General features: G+C 48.6%; 1 protein-coding gene across 5 annotated transcripts in view; it reads right to left on the bottom strand.

Moving 5' to 3' along the window:
• LOC142563788 (uncharacterized) overlaps window positions 1-23,413 on the bottom strand; it is a 702,312-nt gene that overhangs the window by 489,525 nt on the left and 189,374 nt on the right. The window contains exon 1 of one of the 5 annotated variants that reach the window (XM_075674420.1): window positions 16,610-17,357. The exons of the other annotated variants lie outside the window; for them this stretch is intronic. Coding sequence (XP_075530535.1) covers window positions 16,610-16,624 — 15 coding nt within the window. The 5' untranslated portion in view covers window positions 16,625-17,357. Of the gene's footprint in view, window positions 1-16,609; window positions 17,358-23,413 lie in introns of those variants that run through there. 5 annotated transcript variants of the gene reach the window in all.

Genomic DNA, 23,413 nt, shown 5'->3' with positions numbered 1-23,413 from the left:
GTTCGTGAGGTACGCAGGCATTGTAGAATGCAGCGAGGCGGCGTACGCGATGGGAGGCAAGGACGCGAGAAGGGGCTGCACTTTGAACGCCGTTTCTTCCGGCCACTTTCGTTCTCAGCGGTACCCGCCGTGGTTGCTCAGTGGCTATGGTGTTCGGCTGCTGAGCACGAGGTCGCGGGATCGAATCCCGGCCACGGCGGCCGCATTCCGATGGGGGCGAAATGCGAAAACACCCGTGTGCTTAGATTTAGGTGCACGTTAAAGAACCTCAGGTGGTCAAAATTTCCGGAGTCCTCCACTACGGCGTGCCTCATAATCAGAAAGTGGTATTGGCACGTAAAACCCCAAATATTATTATTATTATTCTCAGCGGATGACCGCACGAAGTCATTGAGTCGCTTGTTCCAAAAGGGCGGCGCGTACGCCACGCGCCCTCATGAAATAAAGGTGGAATCGCTCATCCCTCTCCTTCTGCCATCATGGCACAGTGCTGCGGCGTTAACCTCGTGAACACATCAAAACCGAACATTCAAGAGAACACGCAAGCGGCAGCCGGGATGTTTAGAAGCTGATAAATGTGTTTACTGACTTTTCTGGTATGCAATCTATAGCGGCCGTGCCTCCGCTTACGTGTCCCTACAAACGGCTTCGAATGGGCCTTGGATGTTCTTTGCGCATGTTCTTTTCCAATACAATCGAGTAGTCGAGGCTCACTTCATCATCTCCGCCACGGGTTGTCTCATCCCTGTGCTAGTGGTTCCGGATAAACAACCTAACTTCCAGTCAGCCCTTCGCTTCTTTTTTTCTTCTCTCAGGCTACACTTTCTAACCACTGTCTATATGTCTCTATGCTGTGTCTCTCTGCATTTTCCCAATGAAAACGGAAAAACAAAACAAACAGAGCAGCTGAAAGGCGTGCTGGGAATATAGCTATCGTCTCAACCACATAGCAGACTTATTTTCAAAGTACGTTTCAATTTTGTAATAAAAATTACCTTTCAATCATACCACCCAAGCAGAGATTAACGCACCTGACGCACGAATGCAGTTGCAGATTTTCTTTTTTTTTATTGCTTGTTCTCTATTTATCGCAGTGTAATTAATTTCGTATGGACGGCGGCTCTTTATGACTGACGAGAGCGCATTATGCAAAGGTGCAAGAGGGTGGAGTTCATGCCAGAATGAAAAATAGAGAAATAGATGTGCGTCCGGGTAGTTTGACGATTAGTACTTCTAAAGAGCACCTTGAGCTTTAAGGCAGCTTTAACAAAGCAACAGTAAACTGTTGTATGTCCTCGCTCAACTTTGGAAATGTTCTATACTACATTATTTTACTGCGAGAGCAGTAAAGGGTGAACTTGAAACTGGGTTTGCTCTGCCCGTCCGCCTGTCCGCCACTTCCGTTAAGCCGTCGTCGACGCTATGCCACAGCCATCGTAGCGCCGTCATCGCCACGTCACCTTGCCCACATCACATCCTCACTTTCCGTACCACCCTCGCCATACAGCAAAGGAAGAAAGCATCGCGCACCACCGCCACCGGCGATGATTGAAGCTTTGCCACTGCGGCAATGTGCAATTGTGCGCTAACCACTGCGCTATATTCCGAGCGCCTTCAAGCAGCGCATTAGCGCGTTGGTGGCCTTGCTCACAATAGAGTTCTCGTCTAGGCAGCTGAAATTAAAACGCAGACACATTGTTGACCGCCGAGAGATGCACACTGGCATCTCTGTAGTTTCGTCACACCCACCAAAATGGCATGCGGCGCTATTAACCATTGCGAGGAGGAATGAATAAGCGCTCGTAAATGTGGCACCTTACCACGTGCACAGTTCAGGTTGTCGAGAAGGTGTAGTAGCGGAGGCAACTAGTACTATCACATTACATGATTTCGAATCAGTGACACACAAACCTCATCAGGCGCTCTTACTTTGCGTATCTCTCTCTCTCTCCATATATATATATATATATATATATATATATATATATATATATATATATATATGACGAAAGCTATGCATAATGACGAAAGCTATGCGCATTCAGAGTTTCCGCCTCGCAGCGTGTCAGGCAGCTTCTATACCGCCAGTTGCGTCGATGGACGGAGCAAGGCCGGATGTGGCGCCGACCTCTAAAGTGCGTTATATCGGAAAGATCGCATCACGTGCACCTGCACCAACCGTTGCGCCGAGACATTTTCGCTATGTGCGTTTTTTTTTTTTTTGGTACGTCCTTACATGGGAGCACCCTACGGCGCGCACGTGCTACTTTACACCTGCTCGCTTGTGCTCACGCAGGAGCCCACCGCAGCGGCGTGTCCACGTACGAGGAGCCTCTCTGTCAAGACTCCGCTGGCCAGTACTATGGGACCAGCCGTCGGATCGCGAACTCTTCCAGACCAGGTTCACGCCACCAATGCACCAACCCGCTAGGATGGGGCGTAAATAGGGGACTGGCGTCCATGCTCCTATAATTCGCTCTTGCATCACCCTGTCTATTATCTCTGGACCGATGGCCTCTACAAAAACGTTTTACTGTCTCTCCTGCTATACGTATGACGCTGGTTATTTCTAGTGTCGCGGTGCATATTAAGGCAAATATGCTAAGTGGGCCGAATATAGCCCTCTGACAGTTTATTATATTTAGCATTCTACAAATTCGGGGAGGCTGGCTTCCTGAAGACAGCCAAAGTACTACACCTTCGCATACCTGCAAGATCTATGGCAGCGAGTCGCGCCCATTATCGAAAGCATTTATAGCTTGTGTTAGCGCTCGTTACGCGCGTGTATACACCAGCGTATATTCCAACAAAAGTTTGCGATTTCGCTAGAAAGCGAGGGTAGCCAAGGTGCGAGTGCAAAATATAACATCAATCTAAGATCTCTTATTTCAGACCGTCTAGGCATGACTGAGAAGTGAAACAATCTTTAGTAGGGGTGAGAGATTCATTCATTCCCTTCTGGTGATTGTTCTGCTTGTTTGCTTGTTGTTGTTCTGGAGTCTACTTGTTGACATTGCCGCAATGGAGCCATGTGTTGGCTTACTCGTCTGTGATAACAAATGTTAAGAGATTGTCGCCCAACATCTGCGTTGATGTACCGCAACACGCCAAGCATTTACAGACCCAGTCTTGCTTTAAACATAACGCAATAAGCATTTGTGCAAATTTAATTTGTTTGAAATACAGCGCATGCATCAAAAGTACCCTGCACCGCATGCACCCCGCATGCTTTGCGAATAGTGGCAAAAACAAGCAAAGTAATACGGAGCTACGACAACGCGTTAATACTTTTGATGGAATGTTTTCTTTTTTTTTTTTTAAAGAATGCGTTGATTAAAGGACAGCACGCGAAATCCAGGGTTGTTGCAAGCTTAGGGACAGATAACTTGCTTGCTGGAGCGCCACCACAATTCAAACATAACGCAACAAGCGTTTGTGCAAATTGAATTTGTTTGAAATACAGCGCATGCATCGAAAGAATACCGTGCACCGCATGCACCCCGCATGCTTTGCGAATAGTGGCAAAAACAAGCAAGGCAATACGGAGCTACAACAATGCGTTAATACTTTTGTTGTAATGTTTTTTTTTAAAGAATGTGCTGATTAAAGGACAGTACGCGCAATCCAGGGTTGTTGTAAGCTTATAGGGACAGATAACACCGCTAGACACAAAGGACGAAAATAATGTTGACAGAAGGCCACCTGTCGGTCTTCTTTTCACGCCCCATTTTTGCCGCTGTGACATGTGCCTAATTATGGATCCTCTCCAACTATAGCCCTGGTTGCATTCCTGCCGCAGTGCACTCATTATAAACGACGCGCGCTCACGGCAAGCAGCACCGCGATCCTCCGACGCATCGAACCCCTTCGCTCCTGCGGCCCCCAAAACGTTCCGGCCGCGTATATGTGTTGAGCAGTCGACTCTTCTGAAAATAAGGGTTTTGTTCTGCAGATTATACAGAGCATATTTATTGGTGTGTTGCGAGAGACAAGAGAGAGAGCAAGAACAGGAAAGATAGGGCCAAGAAGAAAACGTTGTACTTGTGGATGAATTCTCTTTTTTTTTTCTGCATTCGCACGTATTCGTGTTTCCGTTATTACTTTTGTTGGCGCGTTCCCGTGGCAGTTGTGTTCGTACTGACTGTGTTCGGAATGCGTCACTAACGAGGAACGTCATTTGCACTTCCCCACGAACATTTATATTTTGTGAACTGCTCAGGAACAATTGTTCTTGCCTATTTATGCTGCTGCGGGTGCACTTATAATTTAGACCTGCAGCCACGATATTCTTTTCTCTATTATTTGTCTGAAATTTTTGAATCGTCTAATGTATACGTCTGTCAGTTGAGAGAAAAGTATAGTTGCTGGTGCCGTCTACAGGCACCAGCATCTCCTCGAACGCAGATAATAATATCCATAATAAAGAAGACAGACGTCCGGTCTGTCTCGGTGTACTAAAATTTGAAAATCGCCGCTCATGCCTCCAACTCATGTATACTCAGCATGTCTTGTGAATCTGTCACCAAAATTGGTTAGGGATACGCTGCTTAGCTGTAGGGAAAGCGTGCTTGCAGATGATGCTTCCTACATTGGAGTGTTGCGGCCTGCCATTCTCGCATTCTCTTCCGCGGCCGCTAAATTTAGCGGGTTCTTCAAGAGGGCCAGGCCGGAAGTCGCGCGTGGCCGCTGTTTGTAAACAGCGAAAATGTTTAAACTAGGGGCATGCTCAATGGCGGCGGTCCATGCAGCTGTGAGCTGTCCATGCCGCGGACGCTCACGGGTGGTGCCCACGATGACGAGAAAACTCTGGCCTGCTCCGGAGCGCGCTTCTTCTTGCCGCTTATCTTGGCAGCACCCACTACAGCGCGTCGCAAAAGCCAAAGACGCGTGAGTTACGCCGGGGTTGGGATGCATCAAGGGTCGAGTAAGTGCGCGGGCTGGGCTGCCATGAGCGCACAGCTAACGGCGTCGCGCAAGATAAGGCGCCGAGGACATGAAGCCGCCGCCAAGGCCTTGCCGTGGCGCGCGCTCGGAGCCGACCCGGCGCCGCGCCGCTCTGCCGTTGCCAAGTTCCCCAGCCAAACGCGGAGCGATGCAGCTGCCGCCAGAGTCGCCAGACGACCCGTCGCGTTTGCGATGCGGGCGTTTATTCGCTGCGCAAACAACTTGCGCCGAACGCACCTGCCGCTACACAGCAGCGAAAAAAAAAATGACAAGCAAATATTCCTAACTGTTGCTGCATTAATGCAGCACGAAGCAAGTTAGATCCACCAGCTATGTCGCTCGCTCTCTTCCGAGGCTAACGCGTAAAGAGGGATACGGAAGACTATGCGGCACGCATAGGGTTGGAGCATCTTCTGCGATCGACGAGAGGTTACCGCTGGGCACGATTCTGCCTCGGCTGCATCGCATAAAATGCATTCTAGTTTGGTTGTTTGTTTGTTTGTTTTTGAAGACCTCTTTATAGTACGCTTTGTTTTCCATGAGCACTCATGCTGTGGACGTTTAGTCCTACGTCAGAAATAGATAAGAGGACCTGGATGTCGAACATATATATGCATAGAAGAGGATATATCGAAGCCCGAATTAAGCAAAAAATAAAACACTCTAGTAGTACAACGATGGTAGGCGACACATGGCGCTTTTCAGTGTTTCAATATAACTCAAATGCATACGTGTTCACAGACGAGCATAACGTAGAAGGTTTCACCTAAAGAGAAAGAAGGGCTGATTCTGCCTTAACCATGCGTTATCTGTCGACCAAGATCGCCGTGTATGGATCTCGTACAGACTTCCGTGCACGTTTTGCAATATTATGCGTTCCTTAGGAAGTATAATAAGGCCAAGGACATTCAGACCGGTCCGCGGGCTTTTCAGTGAACGCGACGCATAAAAATGATCCGTTGAATGCGACTCCCGCGACCGCGAAAAGAGGACTACAACTAGGAAGTGCATCCTCAGAGTGGTCTCGTACCTGCCGCGCACTTCCCACGCCGCGAATGAAAGCAGCCGGCTTGTCCTCCGTTCGGTCCTACACTCTTGGCTTGCAGGACAAGCGCGCGTCGTCGCCTCTCCTGCGCGCCTGCTTTATGTTCGAGCACACGGTCCTATTTGCATAGCTGGCTTTGTTTATTTGCCTACGTTCATTGTTAGCGCGCTGTCGTCGGCCGACTTTACGTAAGCATGCCACGTGCACTCGTATTGCGCAAAATCAAATCCTGGAGCACGCAACAACCATTTAGCCTGTGTCTACAGAGGGCAGCCCTGTACGCGACTCAGAAGAAGAGGGACCCTTCAGCGCGTTTCGCCCTGCGCTCAAGAATGTGATTCAGCAGCGGTGAGCGCTGGAACTGTTCCACTACGACCTGCATGCTGCTCTTTCATGGCTCGAAACAAAGCTGCGGCAAGTCAGCAGGAGACCCAGAGTGCGCCAGGGGCGAGCTGCATGTACTGCGAGTGGTGAACAGGGGGGCCTCCCACAGGCAGCCGCGCGCGAAAGTTCTTGGAACTGAGCCTGAGCTGGGCGACCAGAATGAAGGGAAGAGTCACGACTCGGTCCTATTTTCGCGCCCGCATCGCGCGGCGCAGTTACTCGAGCGAGACGAGCAGACGCCATCGGTTAGCCACTGCCCGGGTAACTTTGTAACCCCGAGACGAGTAGCTTTCGCCTCCACACTGCGGCTCATCGCGAGCCGCGCGCTATAGTGCCGCGTGGGAAAGCGCCTGTCGGTTGGTCGCGAGAGGCGCAGCTCATGTTTCCTGCAGAGCAGCTCCGACGATACACAACCGAGCGCCCGGACAACGCAGCGCATAGTCGCACCTCCTTTGCAAGAACGGCCACCTTTCACCGATGGGCCACTTAAGGACCACAAGAAGCACGACGGAAAAACTGTTGCTGACAATTACGCGCGTGCTTAAGGCGTTCATTAATTACGCTGTTCTCACCACTGAACGCTTAACGTACGTAAAGCACCCACGCATGTATACGACGCTCGCCTGTTTTGCGTTCTTGGCTGCCACAGCATATCTAGTGGAATAGCTATAGACAGTACGTTCGAAGCCTTTCAATGCGTTTATGTCGAGAAAAAAACAGTGCTCGTAGTTAAAGCTTCGGGGCCTGGATAACGATGCTTGCCCGCTGTTGGGGAAGCCTATTTTTCTCGACATAAACACTTTGAACGGCTTCGAATGTATACTGACTTTCCAATGTGCACTTACACTGCGTATACGTTGCCATGCACCTTCTCCATCCCCGCTCATTCCCATTTCCTTGTTCTGATATACGCAATGGAATCTGTTAGGCGGTAGGTTGGCACGTTGCCATATGGTGAAGTTGAACCGTGCGCTTAGTTTGAACGGTAACAGAGACTACAACTGCTACTCTTTCTTTCTATGGGCATGTCCAATTACCCTACTTGAGCTGGCGGCAATCCAAAATATGCAGAACGGACGTCCCTACTAGCCCCGCCAAGTGTTTCAGTGTGGCGAAAAAAACAGTCGTCGTGAGTGTTCGCTGCTAGATAGACTGCGGTCACTTAATGAAAAAAAAAACATACCCAATCGGCAAAAGCGAAGCCCTGCGCGCACTTTGAAACAGACCTTGTTTTTACGGAATTATCTGTCAGCCTCACTGCGCTGCTCCGGAGTAACGGACGGTGAAGCACATTACAGGGCGCCATGAATTCGCGGCGCTCCTTACACGAGCGACCTCGTAATTCCACACCTGTCCGCCGCTGGAGCTGCGGCTGCCCGGGCCGTCGTCGTCAGGCCAGCGCGTACATCAATTCGGGAAAGTGTTACATGGGCGCCGTCACTGCCCACGTGCGCTGGCAGCGCCGTCACGCGGAGGCTCCGTGCTCGGGGCGCAAGACCGACCTTGACCAATCGCGGCGGAAACGACAGACGCCATGCAGGCGCAGTCACTCTTCCGCGTCCCAAATTAAGTCTCCGGTTGGCAGACTGGTGCCGGATCGGCAGCATTTATCTGTTCCACACCGAGGCGCGCATGGAGAAGCCGGTCGCCCGCGCACGCGACAGTGCGCCGACCAATTAGCGCGTCCGTTCACCTGTCGTTTCGCTGAGATGGACGCGCACGGGGCATTGAAGCGTCCGTGGACGGGCGCTTCGCGCGGTTGCCGCCGAGAAACTTGTTTTCAGCAATGGCAACCAATGGCAACTGCTGTTCTATTCCACGGAAAGGTGTACCATAGGCTGGTACTTGAAGGTAAACGTTTCTGCGTTCTTCGCGCGATAAGTATATAAGGAAACAAGAAAAGACAACATGAGCATAACATGAAAACAGTGCTCTCTTGATGGTTTTTGCGGTAAGTCCTATAGTTAGACTAATTTCCAGTACCGGTAAACTCTGAATCGTACTGAAGGAAGTGTGTGACGAGACAGCAAGTCCTGGCTACGGAAGGAAATGTAAAAATTTTAAACAGTGTTTTTTTATAGGTAAGTTTCTAGGTATGTGTCCATAGTTCACATTATGCTCACTCTTCCGTCATATGCAATGTTTACTCACCTTCATTCAAGACCATCGCGTTTTAAACGCATTCACTTGCGGTGGCTACGTAGGCGCACTGGCGGTAGCTCAACGTTCTACCTTTCATCACAGAGGTTTCCATGCCTGGCGCGAGCAAAGGGCAAGTCGCAAGTTTTCTAAGTTAAAGGTGAATCATTGTGGAAAACAAAGCCTAGCTGTGTGCACAAAAAAAAAAAATTACGCTAGAATTGTTCGTGCCAGCCGATAGCGATATTGGAGATATTATTGTCCAACAGAAAACAGCACTTACGAGCAAGAAGCTTTGTGAATTCGACCCCAAAAACTAGCGCCACTGCAGCACACGTGACTTTTAGTAAATACACTAACCAGGTAGCATCGATGCGAGGAGACAACGTAACGAGGATCTGATCAGCTCGAAAGAGTTTTTCATCGCTTTGCTAAAACATGCCGAAGCCTGCCAGGGCGATATCCAGAAGTTATGTCCGCACGAAGTTATGTGTATTAAGGCACGATGGGAACAGCTACCGTACAATACTCCTGCGCAACCCAACTTCATGCTTCCATATAAACCGTAAAGGCGACACATTCACGAACACCGAAGAAACACCAAGCGATGGATTGAGAAACTCTAAATTGGATACTTTGTGTGAAGCCAAGCGACCATGAAACCACGTACGGAAAGCAAGATGGAAAATTAACCTTCTTTTTTTTCCTTTATTGAACCGCTCCCACCGGGAGTAAAGTTGTCTTTTCCTCCACTTTTCGCCCTTTTTCTTTATTAAGAATATAAAGTTTGTCACAAATTGGACCCTCATCCATAGTTTATGCCGTAGTTTAAAAAAAAAAGGTTATTTTTCCCCATGAATCCTTTGATTTCATTGCGTGTTGGCGTCATATGACAGTCAAAGAAAAAAAAAATCGAGTCCTTCCGTTCCCTCGTTTCTTCTCGCTCGAACATCTCTCGCAATCTTCGCTGGAAGGAAGCGCTAATCGAACAGGTACCAACAGGTGCCAGCAGCGCGCGAAGGGAGACACGAGGGCGAGTGGAAGTCGTTTTTCGGACACGAATACGACCAGTGAGCGACAAAGCCGAGGGTTCACGGTGTCACGCGCCGCTCTAATTTCGCACAAACGGCGGAAGCGCGCCGCAGCGCGCGATCCACTTGCGAGCGCCGATGTACCGGCGTCCTTTGCCGCCATCAATAACGACGCCGGGGCAGCGCGGCTTCGGCGCGAGATCCACCCGCGGCCCCAAAAGCCGAGCACAACACCTGCGGACGGCGAGGAACACCCCCGGCGATTGTTCGCCTCCGAGTCATGCCCTGTCGTGGCCGTTCCGGCGAAAAGGCAGGTGCGCGCACCACGATTTCTCCGCTCGTGCCGCCGCGGGCTTCGACGAGGGCGGCAAGTGCGCGCAGCGATTGAGCCGCCGCCGCGCTCCCGCCACGCCGTGAGACGCACCGCCACTGCCCCTGGCCAGGCAGGGATTCGCGCCTGAGCACCCGTGCCTCACAGAGGAGACCGTGCTGTTGCCGATTTTCACCGCCTTCAACACTGTGCAAGGGTGTATAGATAGCAAATGTCGATAATAATAATAATCATGACAAAAATAAAAAGAAAAGAAAAAAAAAGCGCGCATATCAGCGTTTTCGGGCAGCTTTGCAGCTGAAATGCACCGAAGAAGAATGGCAGATTGTGCGATTTGGTGGTTTTCCGTAATGGTTTAAAGAACAGCGCTAAAGACGTACACCGGACAACGGAATAGAGGCTGGGACACGTACACCATGCAGGCAACGGAATAGAGGATGGGACACACACGGCGCTACTACGGCGCCGTGTGTGTCCCGTCCTCAATTCCGTTGCCTGCATGGTGTACGTCTTTAGCGCTGTTTTTGAAGCTGAAATACATTGATATGCACCCATATTGCTACATACACGTGTACTTGACAGCTGTGTGTCGGGCCGTCTACACTTCGTACTGTCTTTCGTACTGTTCGATGCCTTCTGACATGTACCAACCCCCCCAGTGCAGCACAATCCTGCTGCCGGGCGTCTCCACGAGTTCCGCATAAGCGATCCAATTAAATTAACCCCGACCACAATTTAACTAAGTGTTTCGGCCACCCCGAAAGGCTGTGCATATATGTTACGTTAAGAGAGTGAGAGAAATGAAGTCAGATCGTTTGTTGCGAGATCTGATTTTCTCTCCACCCTTTAAGTCCAACAGCTTTAATATCTGTCGCACATAACTGAGCCTTGCAGAATATACCGTACAAGCGCATCGGCCACAAGAGAACGTTAAAACACAAACAACACACGCGCACACTGAGAGCTGAAATGGAAATAAAACGAGCTCTGCGCCGATGTACTTTTAGTATATTCCAATCCGTCGAATAATCATCCGCTTCCCTGCATTTGACGAACCGGAGAGTTTTTCATGTGCGCGCGAAAGACCTCTCGCAAGTGCCGCTCTTCGAAAGGAGGCCTTCTCGTGTCTTTACGAGACTGAATCTAATGAATCAGTAGAAGCTCGCTTTCTGCTCTGTACAGCGGCGCTTATAGGCGGAGCAGCGACCGGCAGGATCTGGCAAGCAAACAACGGCCCGTAGCATCAACGCAGCCACTGCTATACATCGAGTATACTCATATGACGCGCTAATCACATTTCGAGTATGCAATGGTCAAGTCAGCGTCGTGGCTTCTTAGCGTATAAACAAGACCTCATTTATTTGACACGTGCTTAAGCGAGTCCTGAGGGGCGCAATAACGTAAAGCTATTCCGAACTTTTCTATTCCAATCCTGCCATCAGCCCTCTGCGATTGGTAAAAAAAACTTTTTTTTGGTTTACCCCCAATTCGCCTGTCTGTCACGCGACGCCACAAAAACCGCGATAGCTCTCCATATGATATGACGTCTACACACTGCTTATGCATGATTGGACCGAACAAAAGAAAAATAGTTATTTCTGATTCGACACCTTTTCGTCATTAGACCTCGGCTATTGGTCAAAAGCTTTCGGGCTGTACCCACTTCACCTGCCTGTCACGCGACGTCGCAAAACCGCGGTAACTCACCGCGTCAAAGTGACGTGTAAGCGTTAAAGATGCATTAATATGACGAAGAAAACTGAACTTTTCTTTTTCTGAATAGCCGCAGGCTGCCCGTCCCGAAAGGAATAAAAGATGGCTGCCGCCGTTCGTTCAGGCACTGGCTACTCGCACCTGCCAAGGAGCGTGGGTTTATTTTCGTACAATAAAACTTTTTGCGGGGCCGCGTAACATTTTCGAGCACTTTTCACACGTTTACGACCTCGCTCTGCCAACTCTTCTTTTCTGAGGATCCGTTTTAGCGTCATTCGTAAGCTTCCGTTGCATGCCGCCTCGATTTTCGGCCAGCCACCGCAAGCTAAGGGAAAGCGGACCAATCTCAGACGCCGGCACCACCCTCTTCATCCGGTTATCGATTTTTAGCGCACTGGTTCGGCCCCATCGAATACCTCTCCACTTGAGCGTGCTCCTCGCCTCTTGTCAGCAAATTAGATATTACGACAAGCAGCTCAGTGTAGGTAATGTTATTCGTTTTTAAAGAAAACAAAAGTGACCTCCTATAAATGAGGAGAGCGTTTGATTGGTCTCTTCAGACAACCCTGCGGGTCACCGCCCGATGCTTGCGTCGGCGGTTACGCAAATTTGACGTGAGGAGATTGCAATAAAAACATATTGGAATAGGGCCCCTGTTATATGGCCCCTGTTATCGTTAACAGCTGTTTTGGAATATCTTACAAGGAACGTTTTTTTTTTTTTCTTATCGTTACAGGTTCGCTCTGTTCTTGTTTGGTTCGTGCGTCACAGAGAAAGGAAAGAAACGAGCGGAGTATAGAGTCTGGCTTGGTGTGTCGTGTGCAGAGTCCACAAACGCCAGTGCAAGGACCGAACACGCGATCACAGAGTCACTCTACAGGTGCGTGAAGGAACACGCGGAGATTGAGTGGAACGAGCGAAAGTGGTAGACGCGATGTGAGATAGCGACTGTGAGACCGCGCAAGAGAGAGTGAGTGATGGATCGTGACAGACAAAACGAATCGCAACTCCCTGTTTACTGTTTTTCTCCCAAAACCGCGAGACACAGAGAGAGAGAGAGTTCGCAAGAATGAGCGCGTGCGCGATATACACAACAAAAAGCGGTTCCTTATACAACTGCAGCTGCGAACCGTCACTGTATTCGACCGCGCACTACGACAGGGCTAACGCTGAAAAAAAAAACAAAGCAAACAAACCTATACATCAAATGTCTTTTTTGGTTCCGGGTAGGAGGCGCAAGTGACATTTTACCGGCGAAGTTTCGGAGCCGGAAGCTAGCGTCAACATGTTGCCAGAAGTCAGGAGAACGCCGTGGCAGACGGTGAAGCTTATGTGGCGGAGCGACAGAGTGGCTGCAGCTGATAAAGAGCGGAAGTGGGTAAATGTTTAGGAAGAGCGCGCACGACCATGTCTGATAAGCGTATTAAAGCGAAAACAAACAGAACAAAACATAAGAAAACAAGGGCATATATATATATATATATATATATATTTGGGCAGCAGGCATCCTGCAAGCCTTCACACGAAATGAAAACACGAAAACACGAGCATTAAGTTAGACGCGCATTGCATCATCCAGATATAGTAATAATAAAAAAAGGCAGTTCGCGATCCTCCACGGCCGTGTCCACGGCGGACCCGCATGCCTACACAGATAAGAAAAACATATTAAAAAAAATAACAAGAATAAGAAACGTACGGCGTGCGTGTGTTGCTGGCTGTATACACTTGGTTCGAATGTTTTTATCACTACGAAAGCAAAGCACAGAAGAATTTAAAAAAAAAAGAACACTACAGAGAGAGAGAGAAAGGTCCGAAATAAGAGTATAGGCAGCACAATTCTCTTCCATTGCCCCTTTCTCAACAGACGAATTCGCACGCTCAGGCCGCCTTGAACTAAAGGGTAGCACAGAGCGTGCATCCATGATCGAGCGCGCCCAGGAACCTGATCGATGACATGGCTTCCGAGAGTTAAGATCGAGGCAGAGTAAACCTGACAGCTTCGCCGACTCGCTCATCGGCATGCTGCCCGCGTTACGAGGCGATGCACGAAAGGGCCGCAGCTCAAATGGGTCACTTGTCGATGGAAGACTACATGTGTGCGGTTGCCATCGCGGAGCTGCCACCTCGGTGCTGCGGAGACCGCATGCAGGAAGCGCGCGGAGCGATGCGCTGCCCGGCGCCAACAGGGTAGACGCCCACGCTCCGGCCGGCACCCTCCCCCGCCACCTCATCGCAGGCCGCATCCAAGGGAGGCTCCGGGGCTGAGCCATTCATATTTCAAGTGGCCTTTCTCTTTTCTTTCTGGCTGCGGAGGAGGCTGTCGGCCGCCGGAAAACCCGCGTTGTTTTGCGTTTGCCGCGGCAGGGCCCTCGGTGTGACCGACGCAGGGTTTCTCCTCCGCGTCTGGCGCAGCGGCGGCCTGCTCGCGCGGCTTCCGGTCGGCCCCAGCCGCCACCGCCGCCCTTGCTCCAGCAGCGGCGGCGCGCCTCAATCACGAGCGAGCCAGCGCGTGCGCGAATTACGCGCGCGGTCCACGGGTGCACGCCCCGAGCCGCCATTACGTGATGAGGGCGCAGATTAAAACAAAACGATCGCTGCTTTATTCGCACCGCCCACCTCTTTTTCCCATGGCGAAAATCGCGCCGCGCGGACGGCCGAGGGAAAGGAGCTCTTCGGCGCTTTAGAGCCGACGATTAGCGCGAGACAATAGCGCAGTCCGCGCATGGGACGCATGAAAACAATAATCAGCGCGCTCTTCGAGGTTGCCTCCCTCACTTTCTCTCTGCGATCTTTTTTTTCCCTTTTCTGCCTTCTTTTTTTCTTTCCGGCGCACGGAGATGGAAGACGCTGTTTGAACAATGCAGGTGAGCGCGCACGAGGCGTACTATACCCATAACGAAGCGAGCAGGAGATATTCTACACGACGCGCTCGCAAAGTGTACACATTGTCTGAATACAATTAAGGCCATGAGTGTCTGGCAGAACTGCAGCGCCACGACTTTAATTTCTGCACCGACCAAATGATTAGGCCGCGGATCGGGAACGGCCGTTTATGTCTTAGATGATTAACTGAGGTATCTGGTTTCGCCCTTTAATAGAGGAAAATGAATGTCGCCTTGACGGCTTCAAATGCTCGCCGAATTTGAACAATACGTGCGACAGAGTTATTGTCAACGTGGTCTATGTCATTACATACACATTGTTTCCTGGCTACAATATCCGCTTGTGAAGCATATTAGTGTCGGTGCCAGTAAAGCAGAGGCAAACCGTCTAATGTATGGTGTAATGAACTAGCGACTTAGCGGTACACTCTTCAACGTAACGAAAATGAAAGCCAGTCACGACTGGATTCCACTATCGTCATGTTGAGAACTGTATTGCTAAGTCGCTAGTCTAATATATTAGACTCACGAGAAAGAAGTTGCGGTGCGCTGTTCTCATGCACTCTGCAATCATTATAAGTGGCAAGAATATGAATACTTTTCGTTCTGATGATAACATCAAATATAAAGGTATACATTATACCGTGAGAGTAAATTTTTATCTAGCAAAAGCGAACACACTCATTGGCAGCACAAGATAAGTTGTCGTCGTCGTCATCGTTGTTGAAAAATCAGACACTTTTCACCTACTTCATGCATTCTATGACACACCTCACCTTCCACCCCCATTTACACCTGTGCACAGAAAAAATAAAATAAAAATAAAATAAAATAAAAAGAAGCAGCGCATGAAGCGGGTAGTGATAAACAATGATGGCCAAATGTAAAGTTAAGGTGGCGGTTGTCTGGTAGGGGTGGAATGTGTGTACCAGAGACGATAAAAAATCAGGGAGGGGGAGGTTGTTTTCGTGGCGGTACACCCTTCGAAATCGTGGCAATCCACTTAAGAACATCCTAAGAAATAAGTATTTGTCACCAACGCAATGACAACCCACTCCCCCCCCCCCCTTTTTTTTTTCTTTCTTGGATTAGATATAAAGTCCTGTATACGCTACTGCTTCTCACTCGTCAGAAATAAGTAGTTTCTGTCTGTACAGACGCATTGCTTCCAGCTTCAACGACAGAAGTTCCTCCGTCGCTCCCGACTCATAACCGGAGCGAAGACTCTGGAAATGCATAAATCTCGCGCCACTTGTTCGATGACACTGTGTATGTAGAAGAGCACAGAAACGGACTTATTTATTCCGATTCCAATATTTTACAGTTAAAGGCATCTCCTTGTGAGAAAATGTGCAATATATTTTTCCGCATGGAGTAAACGCACGCGGGTGCATGGAAAGAGCTGTGCGCTTATTATCAATATTGATCTTATCTAATTGATCCACGCTACGCAGTAGTGCGCGTACGCGAACCAATTTTCTTGAGCTGGAAATGGTTGCAAGGCTATGCTCAACTGACAAAAACGTTGAGCGATAACCGCATGTTATTCGTTCATGCCGCAAGAACTGCCAAGCGCCAATTCTGAGTGCCGCCTTTTCTTTTCTACCAAATTACAAGCGACTTGTTAAGCAACGTTGAAAGTACAATAGAGTAACACCAAGCTAAAACAAAACAAACACTAGGAAATATGATAAGCAGCAAAGCTGCATGTCGATCAAAAGCTCTCGCCTGTTTCAAAGAGTTGTGCAGTCGATCGTAATTCTGTGCTGCAAGCGGAAGGGAAGCTAAGCGCGGACCTAACAAGGGTGTCGTCCCCCGATGTGCAGAACCAGTACGAGACAACTATACAGTCGATATTGTGTGAAGCGGCAAAAATAACAAAATTATTGAAGTGAGTCACATCATTATCCCAGCCACGTATAAATGTGATCAGATAATGTTTCATTCATCTGTATCATATGTCAATTCTGTTTCGGGTCAGTCATGTTTAAAAGGAACACAGCTAGGTTCATCAGTAAACGAACAAAACAAAAGGATCAGCGGAAACGTTTCCTTTTGCTTTGTTCGCATAGCTCTATATTGGCAAGTCGATATAGCGTGACTATAGGATAACAATAGTAAGGGATGCGCTACCTACCGCTTCGGTGGCCATAATCTTCAGTTGTTCAGGTGAAAATTTCCATAGGGTCAAAAGAAGCACAGTCCGATGTAGACTCCGATCAAACAGTGGACACTCTCGCACATCAAAAGAACTTGACAACTGGCAGTAGGGTGGGCTCGCGACGAGGGGGCCAGCGAGGTCTGAGCGGAGGTACGGGTCGCACGCTAAAGCGGTCGCAGATGTCGCGTGAAAAACAAGGACAGAGGTGTACGAAACGCGAGTGACTCCACTCTTATCGGGCCCTCTTTGTCACTCCTGCTATCGAGTTCATCAGCGCAAAAACAAAGCCACCGGCAAAGGCTATATAAAGCGAGCCAATCACTCGCAGCTGCCAGAGAGATGCGCTGAATATGCGTCCGAGCCGGTGACAAGCGGCCGCGGGGAAAGTCCGGCGGCGCGCGCGCAGGTCACCGCAGTGGGCGGCCTAGCGTAAGCTCGTGCGCGTGTTGCAGGGGCGTCGCGTCACAGCGCGCAGCACGTGATCGTGCACATCACACGGGACACCGAGGACAGCACGCCGTCAACGCGACGGCGACTAGGAGGAGCGGAGGACGCACGCGACGATGCTCGCGGCGAGACCGTTACTCCGCGAATGGCTCCGTGGTTCCCGCGCCGCCGCCGCCGGGGACCGGTGCAGAAACATTTTACTTTCAGTTTCGGATCGTGGGAAAGAGAGAACGCTAGACGTAGGAGAGGAGGTTGTCCGCCGCGGCGGTGATCGGGAACGCAGGACGGAGTAGAGTATCTCACGTCGAAGGGGTCCCCTATCGGACCGGCCTGTCGTTCCAGCCGACGCCGCACGCAGGGTGGGCGCGCTGCGGACGCTTTTTTTTTTCTCCATGCGCAAGGGCTGCGCGCTCTCTGGCGTCGAAGGAAAAGAGCATGGAAGCGGCGCAGGCAGGCGACGAGAGAGCGCGCCCACGGGATGAGGAAGAGCAGGTGATGGTGCAGGCGAGCGGCGCCTTCGGTTATCCTTTTTTTTTTCTCCTTTTCATCTATTATTTTTCCCTCGCTGTTTGTGCTCCCAGTGGTGGGCAACGGGCCAGTCGTCGCCGTGGGTTCCGAGCTGAGAGCGCCGATCGGGGCGCAGTGCTGCCAGCGCTCTGCAGAGTGGGGAATAAAAGGAATTTTTCGAGCCGTCGCCCCTTTCAGCTGCCGTAGTCGGGAAGGGAGAGAGGGAGACAGCTGGAAGAGAACACGGCGGAGAGGCTCGTGGCGCCCGGTCGGGCAACGGGTACGGCCGCTCGGCTCAGGCTCCAGGTTACCTGCCACTCAATATTTTACATGTTCAGCTCGCTCTTCATTCGACCTCTCGCCCTGGCTGCGTTTTGCAACGTGCAGACGTCCGCAAACAAAATACAGTGAGAATGAGATAAGTGCACTCAATCTCTACCCCGCTCCCCCGATTTCCTTCGTTATTTTGCTATGATCGATGGGGAGAACGTTATTAATATTTCAGATGCAGCGCAGGAGGAAATCCCAAGTATACTTAGATTAGCAGGATGGGGATCCACTCCAGCGCCCTGCTGCGTCCTTCACGTCCTGGGGATTACCGAAATGTAATCATCAGTAGACGCCGAAACGTTTGGCAACATGCTTATTTTTATCGCGCTTATTTGATATATTTAAGCGCGAATGAGGCCATTCTAAGCACTTTAAGCATGGTTTAATTCGGTTTGCAGATGACATTGTCCTATTCAGAACCACTGGGGACGAGTCACAACAAATGATTGAGGACCTTAACAGAGAGATTGTAAGAGTGAGGTTGAAGATTAATATGCAGAAAGCAAAGATAATTATCTATAGCCTGGCAAGGGAACAAGAATTCGGGATCGCCAGTCAGCCTCTAGAGTCTGCGAAGGAATACGTTTACCTAGGTCAATTACTCAGAGCAGACCCTGATCATGAGAACGAAATTTACAGAAGAATAAAATTGGGTTGGAGCGCATACGGCAGACATACTCAGATCCTTACTGGAAGTTCACCATTATCACTAAAAAGAAAGGTGTACAATCAGTCCATCCTATCGGTGCTAAATATAGGGCAGAAACTTGGAGGCTAACAAAGAAGCTCGAAAACAAGTTCCGGACCGCTCAAAGAGCAATGGAACGAAGAATGATAGGCGTAACCTTAAGGGTGACAGGAAGAGAGCGGTGTGGATCAGAGAGAAAACGGGCATAGCCGATATTCTAATTGACATTAAGAGAAAAAAATGGAGTTGGGCAAGCCATGTAATGCGTGGGGTAGATAACTGGTGGACCATCAGAGTTACAGAATGGGTGCCAAGAGAAGGGAAACGCAGTCGAGGGCGGCAAAATACTAGGTGGGGTGACGAAATGAAGAAATTTGCAGGCGCACGTTAGAATCGGTTGGCGCAGCCCAGGGGTAATTGGAGATGGGAGGGAGAGGCCTTCGTCCTGCAGTGTACTTAAAATAGGTTGTTGATTATTATTATTAGTGCCAATTTCAGCGTTCGCACCTAATTTGTTTTTGAGGCCTTAAATGCCCTTTTCCGATTGATCATCACCACCACCACCACCACCACCACCACCACCACCACCACCACCACCACCACCACCACATCATCATCATCATCATCATCATCATCATCATCATCATCATCATCATCATCATCATCATCATCATCATCTTTTATGTCCACTGCAGGACGAAGGCCTCTCCCTGCGATCTCCAATTACCCCTGTTCTGCGCCAACCAATTCCAACTAGCAGCCGCAAATTTCCTAATTTCGTCGTTAAACCCTTACTGCTAAACTGTTAATGTTAAACCCTTACTTGCTCTGACTGCCTTTGCCAGCTTCTGGAGACCTGCCTCTTTGCAAAACATTCCTGTCTTTCCTTTCTCGAGAGAGCCATCTTTCCGTCATCTCCGACAACTGCTTAAAGTTCTTGCCTAAGGCGTCAGCTGCTCTGTAATCGTAGTCGCTCTGTTCCAAGATCACAAACTCTCCTGTTTTGTCCGCCGCCAGCAGCTTGCATTTGTTAGACTTCAGCCAATCGATGGTTCTACTTGGATTCTGTGACTTTCGCTTGCTAGGCAGATTTCTGAGAGTCGTTTGAATGCAGTCCACGGCGTCGCCCACGCATTTTTCTTTTTCTTCCTCCGGCACGTTGCTTCCTGTATCATGTGCTAAGGCCACCAAGTCTTCAGGAGCTGGACTCGGCTCGATAGCATACTGAGGCCCTTTTTCTAGCATCCTCTCGACATGGTCGGCCAACTTGCGTCTCGTCATGTTGGTGACGCTTTGGGGCTTGTCCTTAAGGGGAGGGGGCTTCCTAGGTAAAAAAGCCTTAGTAACCAGATCCATCGCACTTCGCTTCTTCTTTGTGCCAAATCCAGAAAAAACTTAAAGGTCATTTTTGACGGATGCGATGGCAAGCAAGTGGCGCATGTAACCTTAATGCTGAGCTCGAAAAACCGCACTTGTCGTCAAGCCTCACACCTTAGCATTTTGCACGTCCGACTGCAAACGGCCTCTGACGGTGACAGCCTTCCGTAGAGACAATTATCTAACCACTTCTAGTGTCACGCCGTTGTTGAGTGCGTATGTCATAGCTCGGGCCCGGCTGTCGTGTGTTGCTTTCTCGCTTAAGTCCTGTCCTTTCGTTGCTCTGCGCAACAGTGTTAAGTATGTCCAACCAAATAGGACACTGCGCAATTTTAGTGATGTACTTGAAGCGTTTTTGCGATTCAGCGTTCCTTGTCGCACATTGTGAAAATACTGCAGTTGCTTTCTCGCTGTATTGCTTACTTTGTTTCCTCTTGCTAATCCTTATTCACTGCTGCATAACGTGCGCGAAAGATGCGGAAAACAAAGACGCTCCAAAGTGTGCTGTTCCGGCATCTCAGATCGTGAGTCGCAGTGCTACTCCGCAGACGGAGAGACCGTGTTCTGTCGGCCATGCGGAAAGTAGGTGAGAAGGCACTGCGATGCTCGGCATATTGTGTGCTGGAAAACAGCGGTGTAGCTAAAGTGCATCCTTTCTAAATTATTTTCTCACAGTATAAAGAGCTTGTCCTGTATATATACCGTATATGCTAGTGTGATGGCCGCACCAGTGCAAAGGCCGCACCCAGAACTTTGAAAAAAGAAATCCCCTAAAATAGATTTAAAATTACAAGGGTATAGGCCGCACCCTATATTTTTGAGAAGGTTGACAATGTTATTTGTTGTATAGTGCTAGAGTTCCGAAGCTTTCTTTTCTTTTTTTTTTGTTAATCGGTGGCCAAACAAGACAGCCGTGCCGAGTTTTTGGCGCCCCCAGGTAGCAAAAGCACAGCCTCCGAGAATCAGTGGCTGCCTCCGAGACGCTGCCGTGGCTGGTCTGTGGGGCGTCACCATTTCTTCCAACCGGAAGGTGACGCGCTACGGGAATATCGAAGAATAGCCAGAGCCAGTACAAGCAAGTACTGTAGTTCAATAAAGGCAAGTACCGCCGAAAATATTTACGACAGAAAGTGTGCCTTGTTCTACGTGTGATATATATATATATATATATATATATATGTACTAACGAGAAGAAAGGGGGTTAACCGAGGGGCCCGATTTTCATTAGTCATATCATGAGAAGCCAACAAACACTGACACCAAGGACAACATAGGGGAAATTACTTGTGCTGAATAAATGAAATAAAGAAACGATAAATTAGTGGAAATTAAAGTGGACGAAAAAACAACTTGCCGCAGGTGGGAGCCGAACCCACAACCTTCGCATTTCGCCTGCGATGCTCTACCAATTCTATGAGTGAGGTCTATGAGCGCTGGCTAACACTCCCAGGGTTCTACTAGTACACATAAACACCCAAGAATGTGGATGGGGAAACGCCGCCGCGGTAGCTCAATTGGTAGAGCATCGCACGCGAAATGCGAAGGTTGTGGGTTCGGCTCCCACCTGCGGTAAGTTGTTTTTTCATCCACTTTAATTTCCACTAATATATCGTTTCTTTATTTCATTTATTCAGCACAAGTAATTTCCCCTATGTTGTCCTTGGTGTCAGTGTTTGTTGGCTTCTCATGATATGACTATATATATATATATATATATATATATATATATATATATATATATATATATATATACGCACTCGCATATATAGCTGGATAGATCCAATTTAATATTGTTTGCCGTCGCTTGGAGCAAGTGAAACTATTTTTTTTTGTATTTCGCCTAATTACGTGATTAGGCGTTATTACTTAATTAACTTCTCAAACGCTATAATCAGAGCAAGATTGCCAATCAGTAAATTGCAGGCCTTCATGAAAACTTCCCAATCCATCTTTCTGTTGCTCTATACATGCTACATAAAAGTTTTTTTTCCAAGCCTGAAAGAAGCCCGAAAAATCGTGGGGTACCTTTTGGCGTTTTGCAAGTTTTCTGTAACGCTTAAAAAAACTTTTATGTAGCATGTATTGCCCAACAGAAAGACGGATACGGAATTCTTCATGATGGCCTACAGTTGTGTGATTGACAATTTTGCTCCGATTATAATATTTGCGAAACAAATAAATATAACTTCAGTCAAAAAATTCCAGTCAGCCTTGGAAAAGAGCACCGGGTGCTTACTGCTCAAGGAAGTGTCAGAAGTTGTCAGTGTCCAACATTTTGTGATACGAAAGGACGTGAAAGCCCTTGACATCCCGTTCCAGAAGTACGCGCCGCTTACATCTGTGGACGTTGAGCGCTCGGTTTCTGCACATAAACAGATATTGAACAACAGAGGGCACAAATTTAGGCCAGGAAACCTCGAGATGGTGCTTGTTAACCACAACTTTCATAGTTTTTCTTTTGTCTAGGCAGACACCATGAAACAATGCTGGAAACGGGTACACTTTCACCTGCACCGTGTGTTCTTTGTTTCTTAAAAACAAAGCTAAGAAACGTGGAGTACCAGCCTCCTTCTCTATTATAAAATCGCAATGCACCGTAAAGCTACTCGGGAAACTAAATATTTTTTGCTTATATATGCCCAAAGGGCGCTATTTAGTGCTTAGATATGCCTAAAGTGCACCTTTTAGTGCCCATTATAGGCGCCTAAAATAGCATTTTTTAGTGCCTGAAGTTCCCGTCTCTACTCATCAATATATCTAGCGAAAGGAAAGACAACGAACTTCTCGTAGTGCTGCCCCAAGGCAGCACTACGACAAGAGTATGAATAATTGTTACTGGTGACTAAGACAGTCTACATGGAACGCAGGTGCCACAATGACCCCTCTGAGGCATCGGCAAACTTTGTTCACATATATTGCTTTTGGCAGAAATTAGATTCTGAGCTTTTACGTGACAAAACCGCGACACGATTATGAGGCATGCCATAGTTGGGCCCTCCGGATTGATTTTCAGCACCTGGAGTTCTTTCACATGCACCTAATGCACAGTACACGGGCGTTCTTTTTTATTTCGCCCCCGTCGAAATATGACAGCCGCGGCCGGCGGGGATTTGATCGCGCGCCTTCGCGCGCCATGGCCACTACGCCAGCGCGGCTGGACTTTTATATATATATATATATATATATATATATATATATATATATATATATATATATATATATATATATATATATATATATATATATATATATGACAGTAGAGATTATTACCAAGGTAATGCTGGTTGTCATGGCTTGGAAATACGCAGATTATTTTTTTTATTCCACCTACTTAAATAATTAGTCTTAGTTAATTAACAGACTTCTCACTTATTATAATTAGATTTAGAAGTGTCAATGAGAATATTGTAGAGCGACCTGAAAAACTCCCG

Source organism: Dermacentor variabilis, chromosome 1 (genome assembly GCF_050947875.1).
Source record: "Dermacentor variabilis isolate Ectoservices chromosome 1, ASM5094787v1, whole genome shotgun sequence".
Taxonomy (NCBI): Eukaryota; Metazoa; Arthropoda; class Arachnida; order Ixodida; family Ixodidae; genus Dermacentor; species Dermacentor variabilis.
This window is presented reverse-complemented; position numbering and strand designations above follow the sequence as displayed.